Consider the following 21219-nt stretch of genomic DNA (forward strand, 5'->3'; position numbering starts at 1 on the left):
ACTTTAATGAACTCTAAATAAACATGTATATAACCTTCCTATTCTAAAATTGTATTTTATTGATATATTTGGTTTATATCACTTTGTTTCCAAGCCCTCTACACCTCTTCTTGACCCACTGAGACATCTCTTGTAACAATGATTTAAAATAAAAAGGAAGGGGTAATGGTGGAACAGTTTAGCCAAACCTATCAATACATAGGTCATGTCTAATATCATATATAAAATTTCTCATCTATAGGGCACATCTTCAAATAAGGGGAGAAAGGTGAATTTTCAAAACTCTTCTTTAGGGCCAACCTTGGTCATTATGATTACAGTGTACAGTTTAATATTTGGTTATTGTTTTTTATATTTACATTGTTATAGTCTTTGTATTAAAGTTTTCCTGGCTTTGCTTAGTTCACTTTCCATCAGTTCATTTAACTCTTCCCATGATCCTTTGAATTTTTCATATCCATAGCTTCATACAATAATATTTTGTTACATTCATTTACCACAATTTTGAATCATCTCCTAATCATCTTTGGTATTGAATTTGTTTTCAGTTGTTAGCTATCACAAAAATGCTGAAATATACATATACATAATATGTCTACATGTATGTACATATACATGGGCCTTTCTTATTTCTTAGTCTCCTTAAGCCTAGCAGTAGGAGCTCTTCATCAAAGGGACAGAGATTTTAATCATGTTTTTAGTATAGTTCCAAATAGTCTAGCAGACTGGTTAGACCAATTCACAGGTCTACCCACAGTGCATTAGTATATCTGTCTTCTTGTAGTCCCTCCAATAATAACCATTTTTACCTCTTATCATCTTTGCCAATATGCTGAACATGAAGGGAAATCTTGAGTTGTTCAGATTTTTACAATCAGCAATTTGGCATGCTTTTGCATATTTTTAGTAGTTTATCATTCTTATGAGAATTTTCCCCCAGTCACAACTGAATGTTATATTTTACTTTGCTCTCTTCTTTTTTTTATGATGTAACTCCTTAATATTCAGGTTGAATTTTGAGTTTATGGTGATATATGATATGTGGTGTTCCAAACCTAATTTCTGTCAAATTGCTTTCTAGTTGTCTCAGTGGTCTTTCTAAAATAGGGAGTTTTCTCTGAAGGAATAATGATGATAATGATAACAATAATAACAGCTAACATTTACATAGTTCTATGACGTCTGCAAAGTACGTTATAAATATTTTCTCAGTTGTTTCTCACAACCTTAATGAAAAGTAGATGCTATTATTATCCTCATTTTACAGATGAGGAAACTGAGGCTGAGAGATGGGTGGATTCTTTCAATTTCTATTTTGCTTTCTGGTTCTAGGATATTGGCGCACTTTTTCTTGATAATTTCTTGAAATATGATGTCTAGGCTTTTTCTTTGATTGTGTCCTTCAGGTAGTCCAATAATTCTTAAATTATTTCTCCTCGATCTGTTTTCCAGGTAAGTTGTTTTCCCAATGAGATATTTCACATTTTCTTTTATTTTTTCATTTTAACTTTGTTTTATTGTTTCTTGATGTTTCATGGATTCATTAGCTTCCAACTGCACAATTCTAATTTTTAAGGAATTATTTTCTTCAGTTAGCTTTTGTGCCTCCTTTTCCCTTTGACCAATTTTGCTTTTAAAGGAGTCATTTTTATCAGTGAATTTTTGTACTTCTTTTTTCCATCTTTCCAGTTCTGTTTTTAAGGTGTTATTTTCTTAAGTATAATTTTATGTCTCTTTTACCAAATTGTTAACTGTCTTTTCAAAATCATCTGGCATTGCTCTCATTTATTTTCCAATTTTTTCCTCTGCTGCTCTTATTTGATTTTGAAAAGCAATTTTTATCTTTTCTAGGAATTTTTGTTGGGCTTCTGAACAATTTATTTTTTTCCCTTTGAGCCTTTGCATGACATCATTGTCTTTTGAGTTTGTGGCTTGATCTTCCCTCTCACCAAGGTAGCTTTTCATGGTCAGGTTCTTTTTGTTGTTGTTGTTGTTTGCTCACTTTTAAACCCTATTTCTTGATTTTGGACATTATGTTAAAGTTAAGCTCTGTTCCCAGAGTGGGGTGGGAAGTATTCTGTCCTAAGATTCAGGCTTTTTCACAGTGCTGTTTTCAGAGCTACTTCCGGAATTTGGAAAGTTTTCAATGCTTCCAACGTTGTTGTAATCTGGGGAGAGGTGTAGTTACTGCTCTCCTGGTTTGTGCTCTTACTCTGATCCCTTGTGACTGATAGAGCTCCTCAAGGCCCCTACTCTCTCTTAGCCAAAAGTGCTCCTCTCTGGAACCACCATGGGCTTTATTGGGCCAGCTTTGCCTTTCTTTTGCTCATTCCAGGCCTTAATAGCACTTCTAAGATATCTTCAGCCAAGTCACTGCATCTGCAAAGCCCTTCTTTCCCCTTCCATCTCATCTCTGTGTGTTGTCTTCCTTCAGCAGAATGTAAAGATCTTTGACAGACATTCAAAAGTTTGCTTCTCACTTCCCCTCTGTCCTCCTCTGAAGTATGTCCTCCAAAATACTGATGGATGGATGGATACAAATCTAGCCAACTACTCCCTCTTGGAAGTAAGGAAGGGATGGAACAAGTATCCATCAAGTATCCAGCTCTCTTTGGGCTCCCTTCAAAGGCAAAAATCATAGCCTCTCTTGGAGAAGAACGGACCAGGTCTCAGATCAGATTGCTATCACCACCATATGTGAGCCAAGACATTTTAAAAAAATATTTATACAGCTATTACATATGTATAAATAAATATATGGCACACACACACACACACACACATGCTCCTTTCTGCCCTTAAACTGTGACCCAGAAGTGGGTATAGATAATGGAGTTGCCAAATATTGTCCAGTCCTGCATCCAACTGCTTAGCACAGAAGTCCCTTGTAATCTTTTTCTAATTAATTGCCAGGTCCTCTTAGTCTCTGGTTTGAGAGCTCCTGAAACTGCTGCTTCTGTTCCCACCATTGTGGTTTCATCCACGTGGCCTCTAGGACAGCTTCCACTCCTGCTATGTCACAGAGCTCCCCCTTCCAACCTCCTAAGTTTTCTTGGGCTAAAAGAATGTCTCACCCTGACCTTTTGTTGGCTCTGCCACTCCAGAATTTGATTTGAGATATTATTTTAAAGTTGTTTGAAGGGCAATATTGGGAGAACATGGCTGAATGCTTCTTCTATTGCACTATCTTGGCTCTGCTTCTGAAAGTCTCTTAGGTTTATTTCTGCCTGTGACACATACTGTCTGTGTGATATTAGCAAGATTCTTCCCTTCCCAGTTTCCTTAAGCAGCATTCTAAGACTGGAAGTTATAGAAGAGTTGCTGATCTACATAGGTAGTTGTACTTCCCACTAGGAATTCCCTACTCTGATAAAATCACGAGTATGAGGCCGTTTCCTCAACCCTTTCCAAGAGAAAAAAAAATCTGTAGCAAAAATTGCGTGTTAATGGGATAAAATACTTAGCCAATATGAAGTCTGAGAGTGGGCTTTTTCACCCTGTTTCAGTAATGTAAACTGGCATTTGCGGTCACAAACTTAACTGTTCCCAGCATCAAACTCTCACTGAAAAGGCTTTTGTAACTTCCTTGACCTAACAAACTCATGTTGGCATAATACAAATGGCTAAAAAGTTTTTCTCAAATCCACACCTTGTCATGTATTATTCTGCTCTATTAATTAACTTGAGAAGCATAGTTTTCAGAGGAAGGAAGATGTGGGGCCACTCAAAGATGCAATACTCAAATTTCACAAGTCATCCTTTTCTTGGACTTGTCAAGCAGCAAGACACTCCAAAATCCTCTCTCAACACACTCTGAATCTCAGTCAACAGAATGATGAGTCTCATTCTCCAAGGAGCAGCATTTTCAAAACATAATAGCATTTGAAAACCCCTTCTCAAGGAAAAAGCAAATGATTCAGGAATGAGGAGATGCTGCAAGTTGTTTACTGATTACTACCTTGGCTCTTTAGTATTTTAAGAAGCTCTGGAATCTCTTACTGCAGTATTCTTCTGATAGCCATTTTATTTTGTAAGTGCTTGGGTCTTTAAATTGGACTTGAGACATAATGAAATAATCATTTGTTAGTTGGGGGCAGGGATATACACACACACATACATACATACATACATATGTGTATATACATACACACATTTAATCAAGGATGGAAATACTAAATAATGTAAAAAGACACAGATGAGCAGAAAAGGAGGTGATCAATCAGCAAGAAGGAGAGACAAGAGAGAGACAGGTGAAATATACGTTGGTGTGTGTGTGTGTGTGTGTGTGTGTGTGTGTGTGTGTGTGTGTGTGTGTGTGTGTGTGTGTGTGAGAGAGAGAGAGAGAGAGATTGAGAATACACTGACAGTGTGAGAGCCACAATGTCTAATACTGGGGAGAAGATAATCCTGCTATATTCTGGCTTGGTCAGAACACATCTGGAGTTCTGGGTTTGGTTCTGGGCACGTGAACAAAGACCCCCGAGAAGCTGTTAAAGATTAATATGAGGGGGACTAGGATAGAGGGGGACTAGAATATGAGGGGGACTAGATTCAGTTGAAGGATTGGGGACATTAAGCCTGAAGAAGAGGTATGGATTACATAGTTGTCTTTATGTATTTGACATATACCTGTCTTCTACATGTATGCACCATGTGGAAGAGAAGTTTTCTTCATTTTGCACAGGGCCAGAAGGAGGACACAGGTGCTAAGGGTAGAAGATACAAAGCAGGAGGTTTTAACTTGATCTTACACTGAGAAGTGGCATCTCTTTAAACTGATTCACGTTAAATCTCAGAGTTCTGTGCCAAAATGAATTATACAAAGTTATAGAATTATAGGATTTGGGAACTGGAAGAGACCTTAAGAAACCCTCTGGTCCAATCTCCTCATTTTATTGATATAGAAACTATGGACAGGAGTAGGACATGACTTGCTCAAATTCATATATGTAGTTAGTGGCCAAGGTAAAACAGGAGCACTAGTCTTCCTGTCACTCATTACCACATCTGTTAGAACTAGTTTTTCATACCTGATTTTTGTATATTTTTTCTGCACCAATATTAACTAGTTAAGGGCATGAATTGTTCCCATTTTTGTCTTTATATCTCTAATGACTAGCATGGTATATGATGCCTTACACATAGTAGGAAATTAACAAATATGTATTGATTTTAAATGTTAGTGAGAAAGTGTTGATCAAGTGTCTGATAGGTGCCGAGTGAGAGGAGCAGTATAACCCAGTTGACAACAAGATAGACATGGAGTCCTAGAGACCTAGATCATGTCTTGCCTCTGGCACACTGGCTCTGTGACCCAAATTGATCACTAAATACCCAGGCAGCTCTCTACTACTATAAATGGCAGAGCTGTTGCTCTGCATTGACAGAGTATGGTTCTCACCAGAAACTCCTGATTTAACCCAGATAAAATCACATTTGGTCTAAAAACATATAGCAGGTGCTAGACCCAATATGATTTCAGGATAATTTTATATAAAAGACAGATTTTTTTTCTTTAAGTAGGAGATACTTCCCCCAAAGAAATATAAGCTAAATCAAGTTGAAACAAAGCAATTTGGTAGTGGTATATGAGATGACCAGAGGACTGAACAGGACCTCACAGCCAGCAGCCTCATTCTCCTAGAATTTATCACATACAAGGGTTCTTCAGTGTGCAATCAAGTAGAACACATACTTAAAATAGTCAGTTGCTGCCTAATATTTCTAGAGTATCTATATGTTTCTTTTACCACTAAGAGGAAATATTTTATGAGTCAAGAAAAATTATGAGTTGAGATACCCAAGAGATAAAGCTAGAAGGAGAGAGTAACTCAACAACAACCATGGTTGAGCCTCAAAGGGGAAAATTATTTGGCAACCAAGACTACAAGAATACCTGGGGGGAAAAAAGCAAGAGATAAAAATGAAATTATTAGTTAGATAAAAGCACTGGAGGATGGAATTAGAAGGACAAAACGGTTGTAAAACCATATCCAAGTAAGTATTTACCCAAGTACTCCCTGAAAAGTAGAATAGAGCAAGAGAATTTAATGCATACAACAGTAAATGCTGTAATAGGGACAGTGGCTCAGGCAACCAGCCTGAAGTCAGTGAGACTCAACTCTCTGAGTTCAAATGTGACCTCAGATACCTACTAGCTGTGTGACTTAACCCTACTTGCCTCCGTTTCCTTATCTGCAAAATGAACTGGAAAAGAAAATGGCAAATCACTCTAGTACCTTTGCCAAGAAAACTCCAAATGATGTCATGAGGAGTCAGACATGACTGAATGACTGAACAATAAACAACAGATATTATATAAAAATCTGAAGATTATTTAATAAAGGAACTGCCCGAGGAAACAGATCAAGGAGATATAATTTAAGCATCAGGCTCCTTGAAAACTATGGCCAAAACAAAAATCCTAAAAATTACATTTGGAAAATTAAGGCTTGCAAAGTGATTTATACATATTAACTCAATTTATTCTCAATAACCATAGGAAGTAGGTACTATTGGTATTATCACCTTTTTACAAATAAAGAAACTGAGCAAGGAGCGGCCAGTGAGCTCAATAGTTAGCCATATCAGTCAATACACCCATCCCTTTTCTTATTCTTTAGAATCGATAGTGGCTCTGGGACTAAAATTTCATTCTTACGCATCTTCCACGTCACTACTGAACTAAGCTAGACTTTCTCTCTGGACTCTAATAATCATGATTTTAAAGTCTGAGGTATGTGTCAGACCATGTGTAGTATTCCTGTCATTAAGTGTTAGAAAGAGAAGAAAAAGAATTTAAATGCCGTCATTAAAGTTAAATCTCTCAAGCATATCAGTATATAGTTATTGAGAGATAAAAATAATGAAAATATTAAAAGGGAGATAATTCTCAAAAACTGCTTATTTTTGGCCAATATACTCTCTAAGGATTTTTACAACTATGAAAAATGATAAAAAAAAGTGAATCAGAGAGATTTTATAAGTGCTATTTCTAAAAATACAGGAAACCATATTATTGATAGTATTGGCAACTTAATCTGGCATATTTTTCATACCATTTTGTAGGCTCAAGAAATATAGGCATATGGTTTGTTCAGCTACACTAAGGTATACCACAAAATCGCTTAGAATTTGCCAGATATTTATAGAAAAATTATACTTATATTCTGGGGAAAATGTTTCACATTTTTTAAAAAATGATTCCCATTTTGAAGCCTATTCATATTGCTATAAGATATATATCAGAAGCTCATTGATTAGCAATTATATCTGCATCTCTCATACTTTGGTTAAGAGAAATGGACTTCTAAGCCAAATGCTTCATGCTTTGAATTTGGGTATTTTAGGATGTAGAAGGCCTATCCAAAGACATAAGCCTCATAATATAATTGTACATGAGAAAGTACATGTATAATAGACTGTGTTGATGTGCATATAAAGGACTTAAAGTGAGAACTGGGATGATTTTCTTTGGTAGGAGTAAATCTACTCTGATTTTTCTTATCTTTACCCCACCTATTTCCTGAACTCAGCAAAAACTAAGAATAAGAATGAAGAATAATCAGCATGAGGGTGAGGGAGAAGAGAGGTTCCAGCTCATTGGAAGTTCAATGAATGACATCTGTACTCTATACATATAAAGAACAGGAGCACTTCTCGCTCTTGCTTAACCCCAGCATAAGCCACAGACACCTGCATTTTCCATCACACTGTTTATTCATATAGAGGCGCACCCCACATGACTATACAAAATCAGATCAGCTTCTGTAGTCATAAGGACACATAATTCTATGCACTGTATACCAGTGTACACATATATACTAAGAGAAATTGACTATGGTGACAGAAGGCTTCAATTTTAGTTGAGGGCCTCTTAGCAGTTCCCTGTATGATCTTTGACAAACCACGTTACCTTGATCAGAAAAACAGTTTTCAATTTACTCATATGTGAAATAAGGGGTTTGAAATATGGTCGCTGCTAGCCTTAAAAGTCTACAATCCTAGATTCTAAATCTAGGAGAAAACAAATCCATTTAAGATCTGGAATCCAATTTATCCTAAATTATACTTATGCTATGCAAAATTTCATAGCTTCCTCCAAAATTATAAGCTTAAAAATTGAACTTATAACAAAAGTAGCATGTTACAATGAAGCAGCAGATTAGACAACCTTTTACTTGTCATAACGACCTAGTAAATAACAAAATATAGTATCTTATAGCAAAGTGCTATGAAAGCTCTGGCATATGATTTTACACTTTTTAAATATGAAGTCATTGTTGGTAGTTTAAAAGTCGTATGATTAATAGAAAAATAGTTGGGTTTTTTTAGATTCTGGCTTTTATAAATAAATATACACAATATTAACGATTTGACAATCTGTTAAGTTACGATAATAAAACTACCTTAAGTTCTCCCCTCACCTCCTTTTCAGTTTTCTCGTCTACAAGACAAGGTCAGAGAACATCTGAGATCCCTTCTAGTTACAGGCTACCTCTAAATTAGAGAGAACATTCCCAAAAGCCTAGAAAGGAAAAAGGTATAGGTATGTTCTGAAAAGTAATTACAAAGATGATCATTTTAACTGTGATAAGATTTTGTAAATTTCCTTCAGTTCAAACAACTACATTTCATTTTATCATTATTATTCTGTCTTTATCATTTTCACTGCCATTTTCTTCATAACTATTCTGCAGTGTCATCTTTAAAATACTTATGATTGAAAGGCAGCATTTTTGAAGTCACTAAGAACAGACTAAGGAAATATTCTTTCCCATACAGTTAAAATCCATTTGCAGAATAGATCCCCAATACCTTCTAAATTTTTTTCTGTCTACGAGTGGAAAAGTGTCTTCTCACTAAGAACCATTCCCAGTTTTGATGTCCAAGATTATACTTGAAGGGTCATGATTGCTTGTAATTTCACAATTAACAATTACTATTTAAAAATTCATTTTGAAGAGTCTGAACGCCCAAAAGATGGATTTTTAATGGAAAAATACTTGTAATCTCTAGACTCATGTTATGATGAATAACTCACCAGGCAACTAATATCACCTGCTGAGAGAAGTAGATGATCCAAATTTTATGAAAATCACTCATGTATATGCAAATTTCTGAGGTGTCATTTCAAATGCTGGTTTTGCTGTCTGCAGGGGAAAAAAGTAGGCAAAAATCAGGTTCCCTAAAAACTAGATGTATGAAGAAGTACAAAATATACTTTTGAACCATATATGTACTTCCATGGAACTTACTCATAGATCAGAAAGAGTACTAGATTTTGAATCAGAAGTTGTTGTTCAGTTGTTTCAGTCATGTCTGACCCTTCATGGCCCCATTTGGGGTTTTTTTTGGCAAAGATACTGGAGTGATTTGCCATTTCCTTCTCCAGCATATTTTAGAGATGAGGAACTGAGGCAAACAGGGTTAATGGTCACACAGTTAGTAAGTATCTGATGCTAGATTTGAACTCAGGAAGATAAGTGTTCCAGACTCCATGCCAGAACCTTCTGCTTTGCACCACCTAGCTGCTCTGATAAGCAATCAGAAGCTCTAGGTTTAAATGGGTGACTTTGGGTAAGTCACTTAATTTGTCTGCAATTCATTTTCCTCATCTGTAAAATGAGGTACTGGGCATCGTCACATTATCTTTTGGCAAGTTCCCTACACGCAAATCACTGGCATAGATAGACAGATGGAGATAGTTCAGATGTATAAATATGTAGATAAATGTAGATTTATATATATACATATATATGCACACACACACAAGCACATGTGGGTATATATACACAAATGCATGTATTATAGCAGTACACATATATACACATGTAGATAAGTATATTTTTGTGTGTACATGCATATATATATATATATATATACATACACACATATACTTTATACCTCAGTGCCTGAAACATAGAAGGCATTATTAATAACTGTTTACTGACTGATTTCTGTCAGTCCCATCCCAAACCTGCAAGGAGGTTCCATTCAGTGCATGAGTACTATTAAAAATTCCTTGTGGCCCATTATGGATTCAGGAATATACATTCCATTTAAGTCTTAAGGATTGACTATTTCATTCTTCAGATGAGATTTTCTATACCTAAGCTTAGTAAGTCTGTTTGTTTATCTACAAAATATGCATTCAACAGTGAGTATTTCACAGGACTGTCTCGAGGGACAAATGAAATAAGGCATATAAACTACTTTGCCTACTTTAAAACACTATAACATGTTAGTTATATAGTAACTCAGCTCACTTGTCTCATAATTTGATGGCAAAAGTTTTTATTTATTGAGTTTTTTTTTCCTTTATGCCTTTTCTTTGTGTTTTTAGGACCTTAAACATAATATCTAATTATCTAGTGAACATAATCTAAATGATAGAAAATGAATGATAGCATTTATCAAAAAAAGAAGTTAATAGGGCATAGTTAAAATGAGGCACCAGGGAGGGGTTACTTATTCCCCAAATATCAGAATCCATGACAGCACAAATGTTCCAGAGGTTTATACCTGTGACCTCTATTACATCTGCCTTTTGGCAGTCTCTTATGCTTGGTTCAAATAGGCCACATTGGAGAAAATGTATTCTTTAGAATAACAGAGCTGGAACATTTGGAGTTGGCTCTCATAACTGAGCTGTGCTCTAGGATTTATGTTTTCTCTGTTTATTTTGTGTTGCAGTTCATTATGCTGACATATGTTTTCATGTTGGCCTGGCTTGGAGTCACAGCTTTTACCTCTCTGCCTGTTTACATGTACTTCAACATGTGGACCATCTGCCGAAACACTACATTAATGGAAGGAACAAATCTTTGCTTGGACCTTCGTCAGTTTGGTAAGTAAAATGGTAGATTCCTATTGACTGGCAACAGTCAAAACTGTTGCCAGAAAATGTTCTATGTAGTCGTTAAAGAATAGCACTCGTGAAGTATTAGTACTTTGCTGCAGCTCAGATAAATTCATTAAGTATGCCATTGACTTTTATCACATCCCGTTTAAAAGTAATGGAGCAAGGCTGAGAGGGCCAGTCAAAAGCCATTCCCAGAGTCCAGACTGGGAAAGCAGAGGGTGTGGGGCCCACTCTCTGGAGCCATGGATGAGGACGGGCTGCCTCTGATGGGGTCAGGCATTGTGCTGACCAAGGTGCCAGCAATTCAACAGAACAGGGCTATTGCATTTCTAAACCAGTTTGTGGTACATACAGTACAGTTTCTCGGTTTGTTTTCTACAGTTTGTGAAGAAAAGCTGTTAGGTCTTTCTCTTTGGATCCAACAAACTGAAACAACTCCCAATATTTTGGATGCAAAGCTATCAATTCCAGGTCTAGAAGATGTGAAATTTGAAATATTGACTGCAAATGTTAATGGTGTTACAAATGGTCCTGAAGCCCCCTCAGGTCAACAGTCATCTCTGTGTCCTCAATATGAGCAGAACAGTATACAAGACAGTGGACCACAGAAATGTGAAGCGGCAGCAGAAAATTTCTTAACTGTAGCCAAGGATCCAAGATATGCTAGCTATTTCAAACTGGTTCAAGTGGATGTTCCTGTGATGGCAATAAGAAACAAAATGATATCTGAAGGACTGGACCCATATCTTCTTGAGAGGCCAGACACCCCAGTGCCTGATGGGAAGGTGACACAAATGCCAAAGAAAGTTCAGATAATAAATCTTCTTTTAGTGACAGAACTTTATGTCAATCTTATAGAATTTATATATCTATATAATACACATATTCATTGGGATGTTTTTACAGATTATATGCTTTAGACCTAAGATGAAATACATTTCAATTATATTGGAAGATGATAACTTTCAGAGATCACCTCTCTTACAAAATATTTATTAGACTAAGGTTTTTCAGTCTTGATAATGGCTTCTAATCACAAGTTGAAAAAATATTTAGGAATCATCTTAATTAGTGAAAATTTTCTATAATGATTAACTTGAATTTTGCCTGACCCATAATTAATAACCAGTCACAAAATTAGCCAAAATTTTTTTCTGTGTTTTAAAAATGCAAAGAATTTTTATTATCATGGTAGATGAGTAACTTGACAATGCATCTTATTACCACATGGAAAAACCCCAGTGTACATGAAAGAGTAAAAATTGAATAGCCTAGTTAAAATGAAGCGTAATGGTATTACAAACACTAAGCTGTAGTACTTGATGATGCAACAGAAGTTGAAATATAATACCCATTTACTTTGAGTTTAATAGCAGATAATATACTTTCTAATTAGCGCTACCTAAACACTGAACTTGGTTAAATTGTTGAGGTTACTTGTACTAATCATTTTAGCATGAAAATGTTCACCTGAGTTCACTTCTGTAACATTTACTAAATAATTCTTTGTCCAAAAGACAATATGGTTCAAAATAGCCAAATTACCTATAGAGACTTCAAGGTATGGTTGTGAAGATGGCTGTCTTCCTACTTATTAGAGAACAACATCTTTCAGCACTTGGTCATCATATATTACTAAGGTCAAAAGTGATGGTCAACATTGGCTGTAAATACAGTGCCCATTTGGAAGAGTTAGCTAAGCATCTGTATTACCCCTTTTGACTAGATGCTCAAAAAGGACAATTAATTTGCACCTATTGTAAAAGCATCTCACCTTTAGAGACAATCCTCTATAAATAATGGTGCACAACAGGGAATAACTTAAGAAGTCTCCAAAACATTTGTTACATGGAGAAATTGAGAAACTTATTGAATTGTGCAATTTCCCAATCATTGAATTGACCTAAATTTACTGTTTTACTCTAGAAGTATAGAATTGTTCTATTTCTCCTTCAATCTGAAGCTAGATTTGATGCTGTCATACTTAAGACTTCCAGAATTTTTCTATTTAAAAAATTATTTTGAAAAAAGTTACCAAAAATGAGCCAAGGATTAACAATAAACAAGTCTATGTCTTTATAGTCTGTTGTAATTATGTGTAAATTTTAAATATTTCCCTTGACACATAATCCACTGAGTTTCCTTACATCTGTAAGCAGAGCATGGTTTCTGTTAAAGAATGAATTGCATTCGTGTGCTTTTATGAAGTATTACCCAGGCAACACAGTTTACTAAAACTACTTTGTTTCTGACCAGGTTGATCAAAATAACAGGCTCTACTCCAGAGTTCACAAAGTATGGAAATCCCCACATTTTAATCTTGTACTGTAGCAACTATTATAGTATTGCCAGTGAGACAGACATTAAAAAAATTGTGTTTTCTTTTTCTTAAAATGTTAATAAGCTAAAGGATGAAAAAGAATGACACAACGATGGCTTCCTCAGTCTACATAGGTTGGACAGGTCATCTTTTTTTTTTCCCTTTGGAGTATTGGTGCTGATTCCACACACAGTGGGCAACTAATAAATATTGGAGGAATTTAAAAAAAAAAACTAATGGAAGAACTGAACTCAAGATTGGTTAGAAGTAGTTTGGGTCTTATACCACAAAGCTTGGGTCAATTTCCATACATTCACCAAGAATTTGCCAGATACTTACTAGGTGCAGGGTGCTGTGCTAGCTGCTGGGAATACAAAGACAAAAAAAACAAGTCTTTGACCTTGAAGAGCTTATATTTGGGGTTGGATGGGGTGCCGCAATAAAATATAAGGAGTAAGAGAGATCAGTTCATGTAGGCAGTGGCACCTGAGCTGAGCCTTAAAAGAAGCAATAGGGGCAGAGCCAAGATGGTATAAAGGCAGGGACTCACCTCTCCCCCAAAACCCTCCACATACCTTTAAAAATGATTCTAAACAAATTCTAGAGCAGCAGAACCCACAAAAAGATGGATTGAAACAAATTCTCAGCCCAGACAATTTGGAAGGTCAGCATAAAAGGTCTATTGCACCAGGGTGAGAGAGGAGCACAGGCTGTGCTGGTGCAGAGGGCCCCAACAAACCCAGAGTGTGCCTCGGGGTGACTGAATCACTGGCAGCAGTGGAGGTTTCCAGACGTCTCAGCCCACAGATACCAAAAATAATTTAGAAAGTCAGTAGGAAACGTCTGTCTCACCTAGGTGAGAGGGGAGTGCAGTCCAGCACAGGTTGTGCTAGCCCAGCCACAGCTCCAGGAAACCAGGAGCAGTGATTGAATCAACAGTGGCAGTGACAGCAGCAGGGACTGCTTCCAGAGCTTTCCACTCACAGACAGTAGGGATTTGAACACCTGATCAGAAGGCGATTACAGGGGTCTTTTTGCTAGCACTGAGACAGGACTCTCTTGCTTTGCCCATACTTGGATTGGGGTTACAGACATGGGTGGCAGTCCCAGGGCAAGGAGGAATGCTATCATAGTGGAGCTTTCAGCAGCAGTGGAGGGGGGACCCTCCTCACTGTTCGAGTGCAGAAAAGAGTGAGACCAGGAGAGTAGAAAATTCATTAGATCATACCACCTTGGAAGAACTGAAAAAGTACAGGTCCCTAGAAATATTTCTGAAAACAGATGCATAAAACCCTGAAACTTGGGACAGTGTGCCCTCCACCATGGAAGCAGAGCCCTACTTTAACAAAAAGTTAAAAGTCTAGTAATAGGCTGGGAAAATGAGCAAACAATGGGGGAAAAAAAAAAACCAAACTCTGACTGTAGAATGTTACTGTGGTGACAAGGAAGATCAAAACACACACTCAGAAGAAGACAACAATCCAGAGGGCAAAGGAACTAGGAATGCAACCAAGAATCACCTACCCAGAAAAACTGAGTATAATCCTTCGGGGGAAAAAAATGGTCATTCAATGAGATAGAGGGCTTTCAAGCATTCTTGATGAAAAGACCAGAGCTGAATAGAAAATTTGACTTTCAAATACAAGACTCAAGAGAAGAATAAAAAAGGTAAATAGGAAAGGAATTCATAAGAAACTTAATAAAGTTAAACTGTTTATATTCCTATATAGGAAGATGATATTTGTAACTCATAAATCCTTTCTCACTATTAGGTAATTAGAAGGAGTATGTACAGAAAGAGGGTACAGGTGTGAGTTGAATATGAAAGGATGATATCTAAAAAGATAAATTAAGGTGTAAGAGGAGTGTACTGGGAGAAAGAGAAGTATAATGGAGTAAATTATCTCACTTGAAAAAAGCAAGAAAAAGCTTTTACAGTAGAGGGGAAGAAGGACAGGTCAAGGGGAGTGAATGAACCTTACTCTCACCAAAATTGGCTCAAAGAGGGAATAACATATTCAACTGGGTATAGAAATCCATCTTAGCCTATAGGAAGGTAGGTGAGGAAGGGAATAAGTGAAAGGGGGGGGATGTGACAGAAGAGAGGGAAGACAGGAGGAGGAGGAAATCAGTAGCAAAACATTTTTGAGGAGGGACAGGATGAAAGGAGAGTGAAAATAGAATAAATGGGAGGGAGGATGGAGAGAAATACAGTTAGCAATAGTAACTGTGAAAAAAAAATTTGAAGCAAGTTTCTCTGACAAAGGTCTTATTTCTTTAACATATAGATAACTGAAATTTATAAAAATAAGAGCTATTCCCCAATTGATAAATGATCAAAAGATATGATCAGTTTTCAGATGAAATAATCAAAGCTACCTATAGACATATGAAAATACATGCTCTAACTCACTATTGATTGGAGAAATGCAAATTAAAACAATTCTGAGATATTACCTCATACCTATTAGATTGGCTGATAGGACAGAAAAGGTAAATGACAAATGTTGGAGGGGATGTGGGAAAAATGAGACATTAATGAATGCACTGTTGGTGGAATTGTGAACTAATTCAACCATTCTATAGAGCAATTTGGAACTATGCTCAAAGGGCTATAAAACCATGTATACCGTTTGACCTGGCAGTACCACTGCCAGGATACAGGTCTGTATCCCAGAAGAGATAAAAAAAGGAAAAGAACCTATATGTACAAAAATATTTATAGCAGTTCATTTCTGGGAGCAAAGATTCAGACACTGAGGGGATGCCCATCAATTTTGGAATGGCTGAAGAAGTGATGGTTTGTGATTAGGATTGAATACTATTGTACTATAAGAAATGATGAGCACGATGCTCTCAGAAAAACCTGGAAAGACTTGCACGTGCTGCAAAGTGAAATGTGCTATGTACAAAGTAACAGCATTACTGTAAGATGATCACCTGTGAATGGCTTAGCAATTCTCAGCAATACAACCTAAGACAGCTCTGAAGGAGTTATGATGAAAAATGCTACACATCCCCAGAGAAAGAACTGATGGTGTCTGTATATAGATTGCAGCATACTTTTTTAACTTTCTTTATTTTTCTTGAGTTTGTTTTTGTCTATGTTTTCTTTCACAACTTGACTATTATGGCTATGTTTTGCATGACTACACATGTATAATCTATGTCAAACTGCTTGTTTTCTCAATGAGGGGGGAGGGTGGGAAGGAGTAAGGGAGTGGAACTTAGAGTTTTAAAAACGAATGTTAAAAATTATTTTATATGTAACTGGGGAAAATTTTTAAATAAAGAAAAAAACAAACAAACAAACAAACAAAAAACATCAAACAAAAAAGTGGTAGATTCCAATCCCATAGTAACACATTACTGAGCTGAGAGTCCTGAGGTACAGGTTTTAAGTCTTTCCTTTCCTATGCTCCTTTTTCACTCACTTCTATTCTCTGTCTGCCTTTTCACTCTTCTACCCTTTAAAAGTGGAAAATGTACATGCAAAAATAGCCTAAGTATCCTAAAAACTTACTTCCTCCAACTAAAATCCACCTCCAATGGTCCATCATGCCACAGTGATGTTAGGTTCTTGAAGATAATGTCATTGGAATGTCAAACCAAATGAAAGTCTGTCATGAGAAAATAAGCCCATGTAAGTTCAGGAAGGCCTCTTACCAGATGGCTGCATAAATTCATAAAATCATTGCCATAAACATGGCTGTGATCTGTGTCAGTAGAAAAAATACCCAACAACTCACATTCATATAGTGCTTGGTTCTGAAAGTTTAAGGAGTGTGCCTGTAATCATCCAGTTAGTATGTAGCAGAGGCAGAATTTGAACCCAGGTCTCTTGACCCCAAGTCTAGTACTCTTTCCAGTGTGCCTTAAATGCTAAGCTGACTCTCAGAGCACAGGTCACTTGAAGTACTTGAAGCAGTCCAAAAGTAGATGAATGGTATTATTTTAAATATTTTAATTACTGTAGTGTAGTGGAAAGAATAACTGGGTTTTAATTCCAATCCTACCACTAAAATATTTTACCTTGGGCAAAGTCCTTAACTACTTTGGCTCTCCATTCTGTTATCTATAAAATGAGGGATCAGACAAGATGATTCCAACTTTGATTCTTAAAAAAATTCAAAATCTTGAATCTTACATCATCACTGGGAAAACATCTGTGCAAAAAAAAAAAAAAAAGTATCTGCACCAAATTGCAATTTGGAATCGTTACAAGAACCACACAATTTCCAAAATGCAATCCAGCTTATTTTTCCTCCTATTCAATTCTGGGCCCAAGTCATCATCTGTCTTCTGTGCCTTTCCCAATTATACACAGTGACCTTATTACACCTTTCAAGTGGATGATAGTAGTCATAGTTTTATTCACTTGGTTTTCTCTGTATGAACTGTTAAAAGTAATTTTGTTCAATTAATCATGGCTCTCATTGAATGGTCCCTGATGCAAAAAGACCAAAAAAAAAATCATTCACAAACTAGAGCTATCTGGATCATCTCCTCTATCTGGACCTTACATCAAGTTTCCTCCATGATAATAATGAATACTTTTTGCAAACAAACATCTCTCTTTTATGTCCCATTTGATATTTAATAATTGTTAGAAGTTTAATAAGTAGTTATCTTTGTGGTTCCATTTATCAAGAAATACTGTACAATTTTAATATAGGGGTTTCCTTGTTAGTAGAGACCTGTGTTTTATTCTTCTGAATCAAAAGTCAGTTGACCATTATTTATTAAACTCTTATTATGTGCCAAGCACTGTGCTGACCCCTGGAAATACAAGTATAAATAGAAAGAGTCCCTGCTCTCAAGAACTTAAATTCTAATAGGGAAATACAATCCATAAAGTAACTTATGGGGAGAAAGAAGTTCAGCAAGAGCACGGCCTATTTGAGAAGTCCAGAGTGCAACCTATAGAGAAATGAGACGTGCCTGGCCTAGATAACCTTCCTAGAAAAAGGTTCTGGGAGGAACTACTCAGTGAGAGAGAGGAAGGGAAGGAGAGATAGGGAGAGGGAGACAGAGGAGAGAGGAAGAGGGAGAGAAAGACAGCTTCTTTGCAACAAATAAATAGCAAGATTTCGTTTGCTTTCTACATTTTAGTCCCCAAATTATATTCTATAATATTCTTAAATATTGTTAATCTCCTAATTTACTTTCTGAAGGAATACAGAAATATATTGAGAGAAGTGACAAGGAATCTGAGGCCTATATAGATGAAATGACTTGCTCAATGTCAAATAGCTTAGTTGGGTCTAAAACCTGAGTCTCCAGTGCTACAACTTTTAGTGCATATATGCAGCATAGTACAGTACAAAAAGTCCTGGAACTGAAGTCACAAGCAAAACTGAGTTTCTGACTTACTTTAATAATAATTAAATAATAAATAATATTATATATTATATATAATAAATAATATATAATAAATGGTAATATTAAAAATAAAAAGTTAAATAATAAAAAAAATAAAAAATAAATAATAATAAGAATTAAAAGCCTTGTGCTAAGTGCTTTAAATAATATCTCATTTGATCTTTACAACAACCCTGTGAAGTAGGTTCTATTATCATCCCCATTTTATATTTGAGGAAACTGAGACAGACAGAGGTTAAATGACTTGTCCAGGGTCAGTCACACAACTAGGGAGTGTCTGAGGATGGATCTGAATTCTGATCTTCTTGACTCCAGGCCTGGTGCTCTATCCATTACGCTATCTTAACTACCTTAAAGAATACTAATATTAAAAAGAAGTCTTTGCAAGGAAAAGGTTGGGCTCAAACATAACATGGTGCAATTAGGTAACATTAGCAATTTTATTATTTACTTCACAGGATGAGTTGATTTTACATTACATATTGTTTTGGATTATTTGTGCCACTGTTTGTTGTTGTTTTCCCATCCAATATGGAAATTGAGTGTTAATTCACCAAATGTAAACTATACTGCTACACACCAATCTGACAGAGCTGTTCAATAAAGGGCAAATAGTAGGGGTAACTCTTCAAGTCAAACCAACAAGCATTTATTAACACTTACACGACAGGCACTATGCTAAGCACCTGGGATACAAAGAAAAGCAAAAGCCAGCAAAAGACACTCTCTTTTCTCAAGAAGCTCACACTCTAATGGGGGAGACAACATGGAGATAACTATGTACAAACAAGATACACACAATAGATTGGAGATCATGTCCTAGAGGAGGTACGAGTAGTAAGAAGGCCTGGCAAGGACTTCTTGTGAAGGTAGGACTCAGACTTGAAGGAATTTAAGGGAGCCAGGGGGTAGAGATAAAAGAGAGAGGTTCCTGGTGTCAAGGTGGGATAGCTGCTGGAAAGTTCTGAAAAGAATGTTTAACATGTAAAAAATTAAATGGTAACTATAAAAAGGATGTGTGAGCCTAGCTTGTGTGCCTTCCTAGCACACAGTAGGACACTCATGAATTCTGGTTGAGTTGATTTGAATGATAACTAATATCACTAGTATTTTGACCAAAGGTTAAGGTTCTCTGTTGATGCTTATATGAGGATTTTTAGAACTGTTTCTTAAACAGTGGCCTTTGTTAAAAGAAGTCACTGCTACCTTTTGCCTGTTCAATAATGTTTCTTTCATCAGGCTTCTGATATGAGTTAAAGAGGAGGCACTAGCAAAGCTGAATGAAGGACAAGCATCTTGTTGCCCTGACAGGCAGCAGTGGCTTTCCTTATCAACATGCTGGTTAAGTGCCCCTCGAGGCCGCAGACTGTACACCTGGCAGAAACTTTGTACCAGACAAGCAAATCTAAATCCTGACCTCTGCAGCATAGGGACAGAAACTGTTATGATAAACGTGTTATCGTGTTAACAAACCAAGTGCTTGCACTGGCTGCAAGTTATTTTCTAATATATGAGTACTCTGATGGCAAGATTCAGTCAAATCCAAGGTGAATTTTTAAAAACACTGCCTGAAGGCCCAATGATCCAGCATCTTCCATTTAAAACTATTATCCACTGTGATGAAAATGTATACTCTGATAACCTAAATAACATACTGGGGAAAAGTAAAACTGTACCTGTAAAATTAGGGTCACTGGTTAAGCTATTTCCTAACGCCATCTTTCCCACTTCAGTTGCTACTAGCATTTTCATACTGTGTTTCTCACATTTTTCTTATGTTGTAGGGATTGTGACAGTTGGAGAGGAGAAGAAGATCTGTACCATGTCTGAAAATTTCCTGAGGATGTGTGAATCTACTGAGGTGAGTGTGTGGAGAGATTAAAAATAAAAAAGACAGGCTATATGCTGAAGGTTTTGTCAAGTCTTTAACATTCATTGTGTTGGTTGCTTTAAAAACCTTGCATTAATTATATTCTCCCTTCCCTGAGTATGGTCGAAAAAAATCTCCCACATTAGTCAAAAATGTATGTCTCTGCATTTTAAGTTTATTACCTTTTTATTAGGAGGTGAGTTGTGTGATTCCTCTTCATTCTTTTGGACTTCTATTACTGTGTTGCTAAGAGTTCAAAAGTTTTTCAAACTTGGGTATGCATGATTTTTTGTTCAATTTTTCAAGTATGTGGCCTGAAATACAGTGAAAAGAGTTTTTTTTAAAGGCATATATCAATATAGCATATATTTTTATAGCTGAGATTGATATTTTAGATGAAAGAAAAAACAGCTTTTCTGATATGGAAAACAATACCTCTACCTACCCCTCCTCTATTTATTTTGGAATTTGCAAAAACCTATGACTACAGAAGAGTAAAAAGGAAGCCTATAAAATCACATTAAAAGACATCGTAGTCATTAAGTCATTATGATGATAATTATAGTTATCATTAGTTCCCTTATCCTAATCTTTATAATGCTATTAGACTAATGTTAAACAATTATAGGGATTTAAAGCATCTAGAATTGATAGCAGCTCTTCAGAGTAGAATAAATGATACAGATGGCTCATTAGGTCATTTGTTTAGTCAGAGAAGCACTAAGGGAAATTCTTGATGAGCAAACTTGTCAACTGTGTTGAGCTCTCCTAATTCAGTTGTTA

General features: G+C 36.2%; 1 protein-coding gene and 1 pseudogene across 1 annotated transcript in view; both read left to right on the forward strand.

Annotated features, from left to right (window-relative positions):
• Positions 1 to 21219, forward strand: part of GPM6A (glycoprotein M6A) — a 482844-nt gene that overhangs the window by 455094 nt on the left and 6531 nt on the right. The window contains exons 4-5 of the mRNA XM_027837472.1: positions 10696 to 10849; positions 20351 to 20427. Coding sequence (XP_027693273.1) covers positions 10696 to 10849; positions 20351 to 20427 — 231 coding nt within the window. The remainder of the gene's footprint in view (positions 1 to 10695; positions 10850 to 20350; positions 20428 to 21219) is intronic.
• On the forward strand, positions 11107 to 14379 carry LOC114024363 (annotated as a pseudogene).

The sequence above is a fragment of the Vombatus ursinus genome, unplaced genomic scaffold, assembly GCF_900497805.2.
Source record: "Vombatus ursinus unplaced genomic scaffold, bare-nosed wombat genome assembly UNPS02014821.1, whole genome shotgun sequence".
NCBI classification, from domain to species: domain Eukaryota; kingdom Metazoa; phylum Chordata; class Mammalia; order Diprotodontia; family Vombatidae; genus Vombatus; species Vombatus ursinus.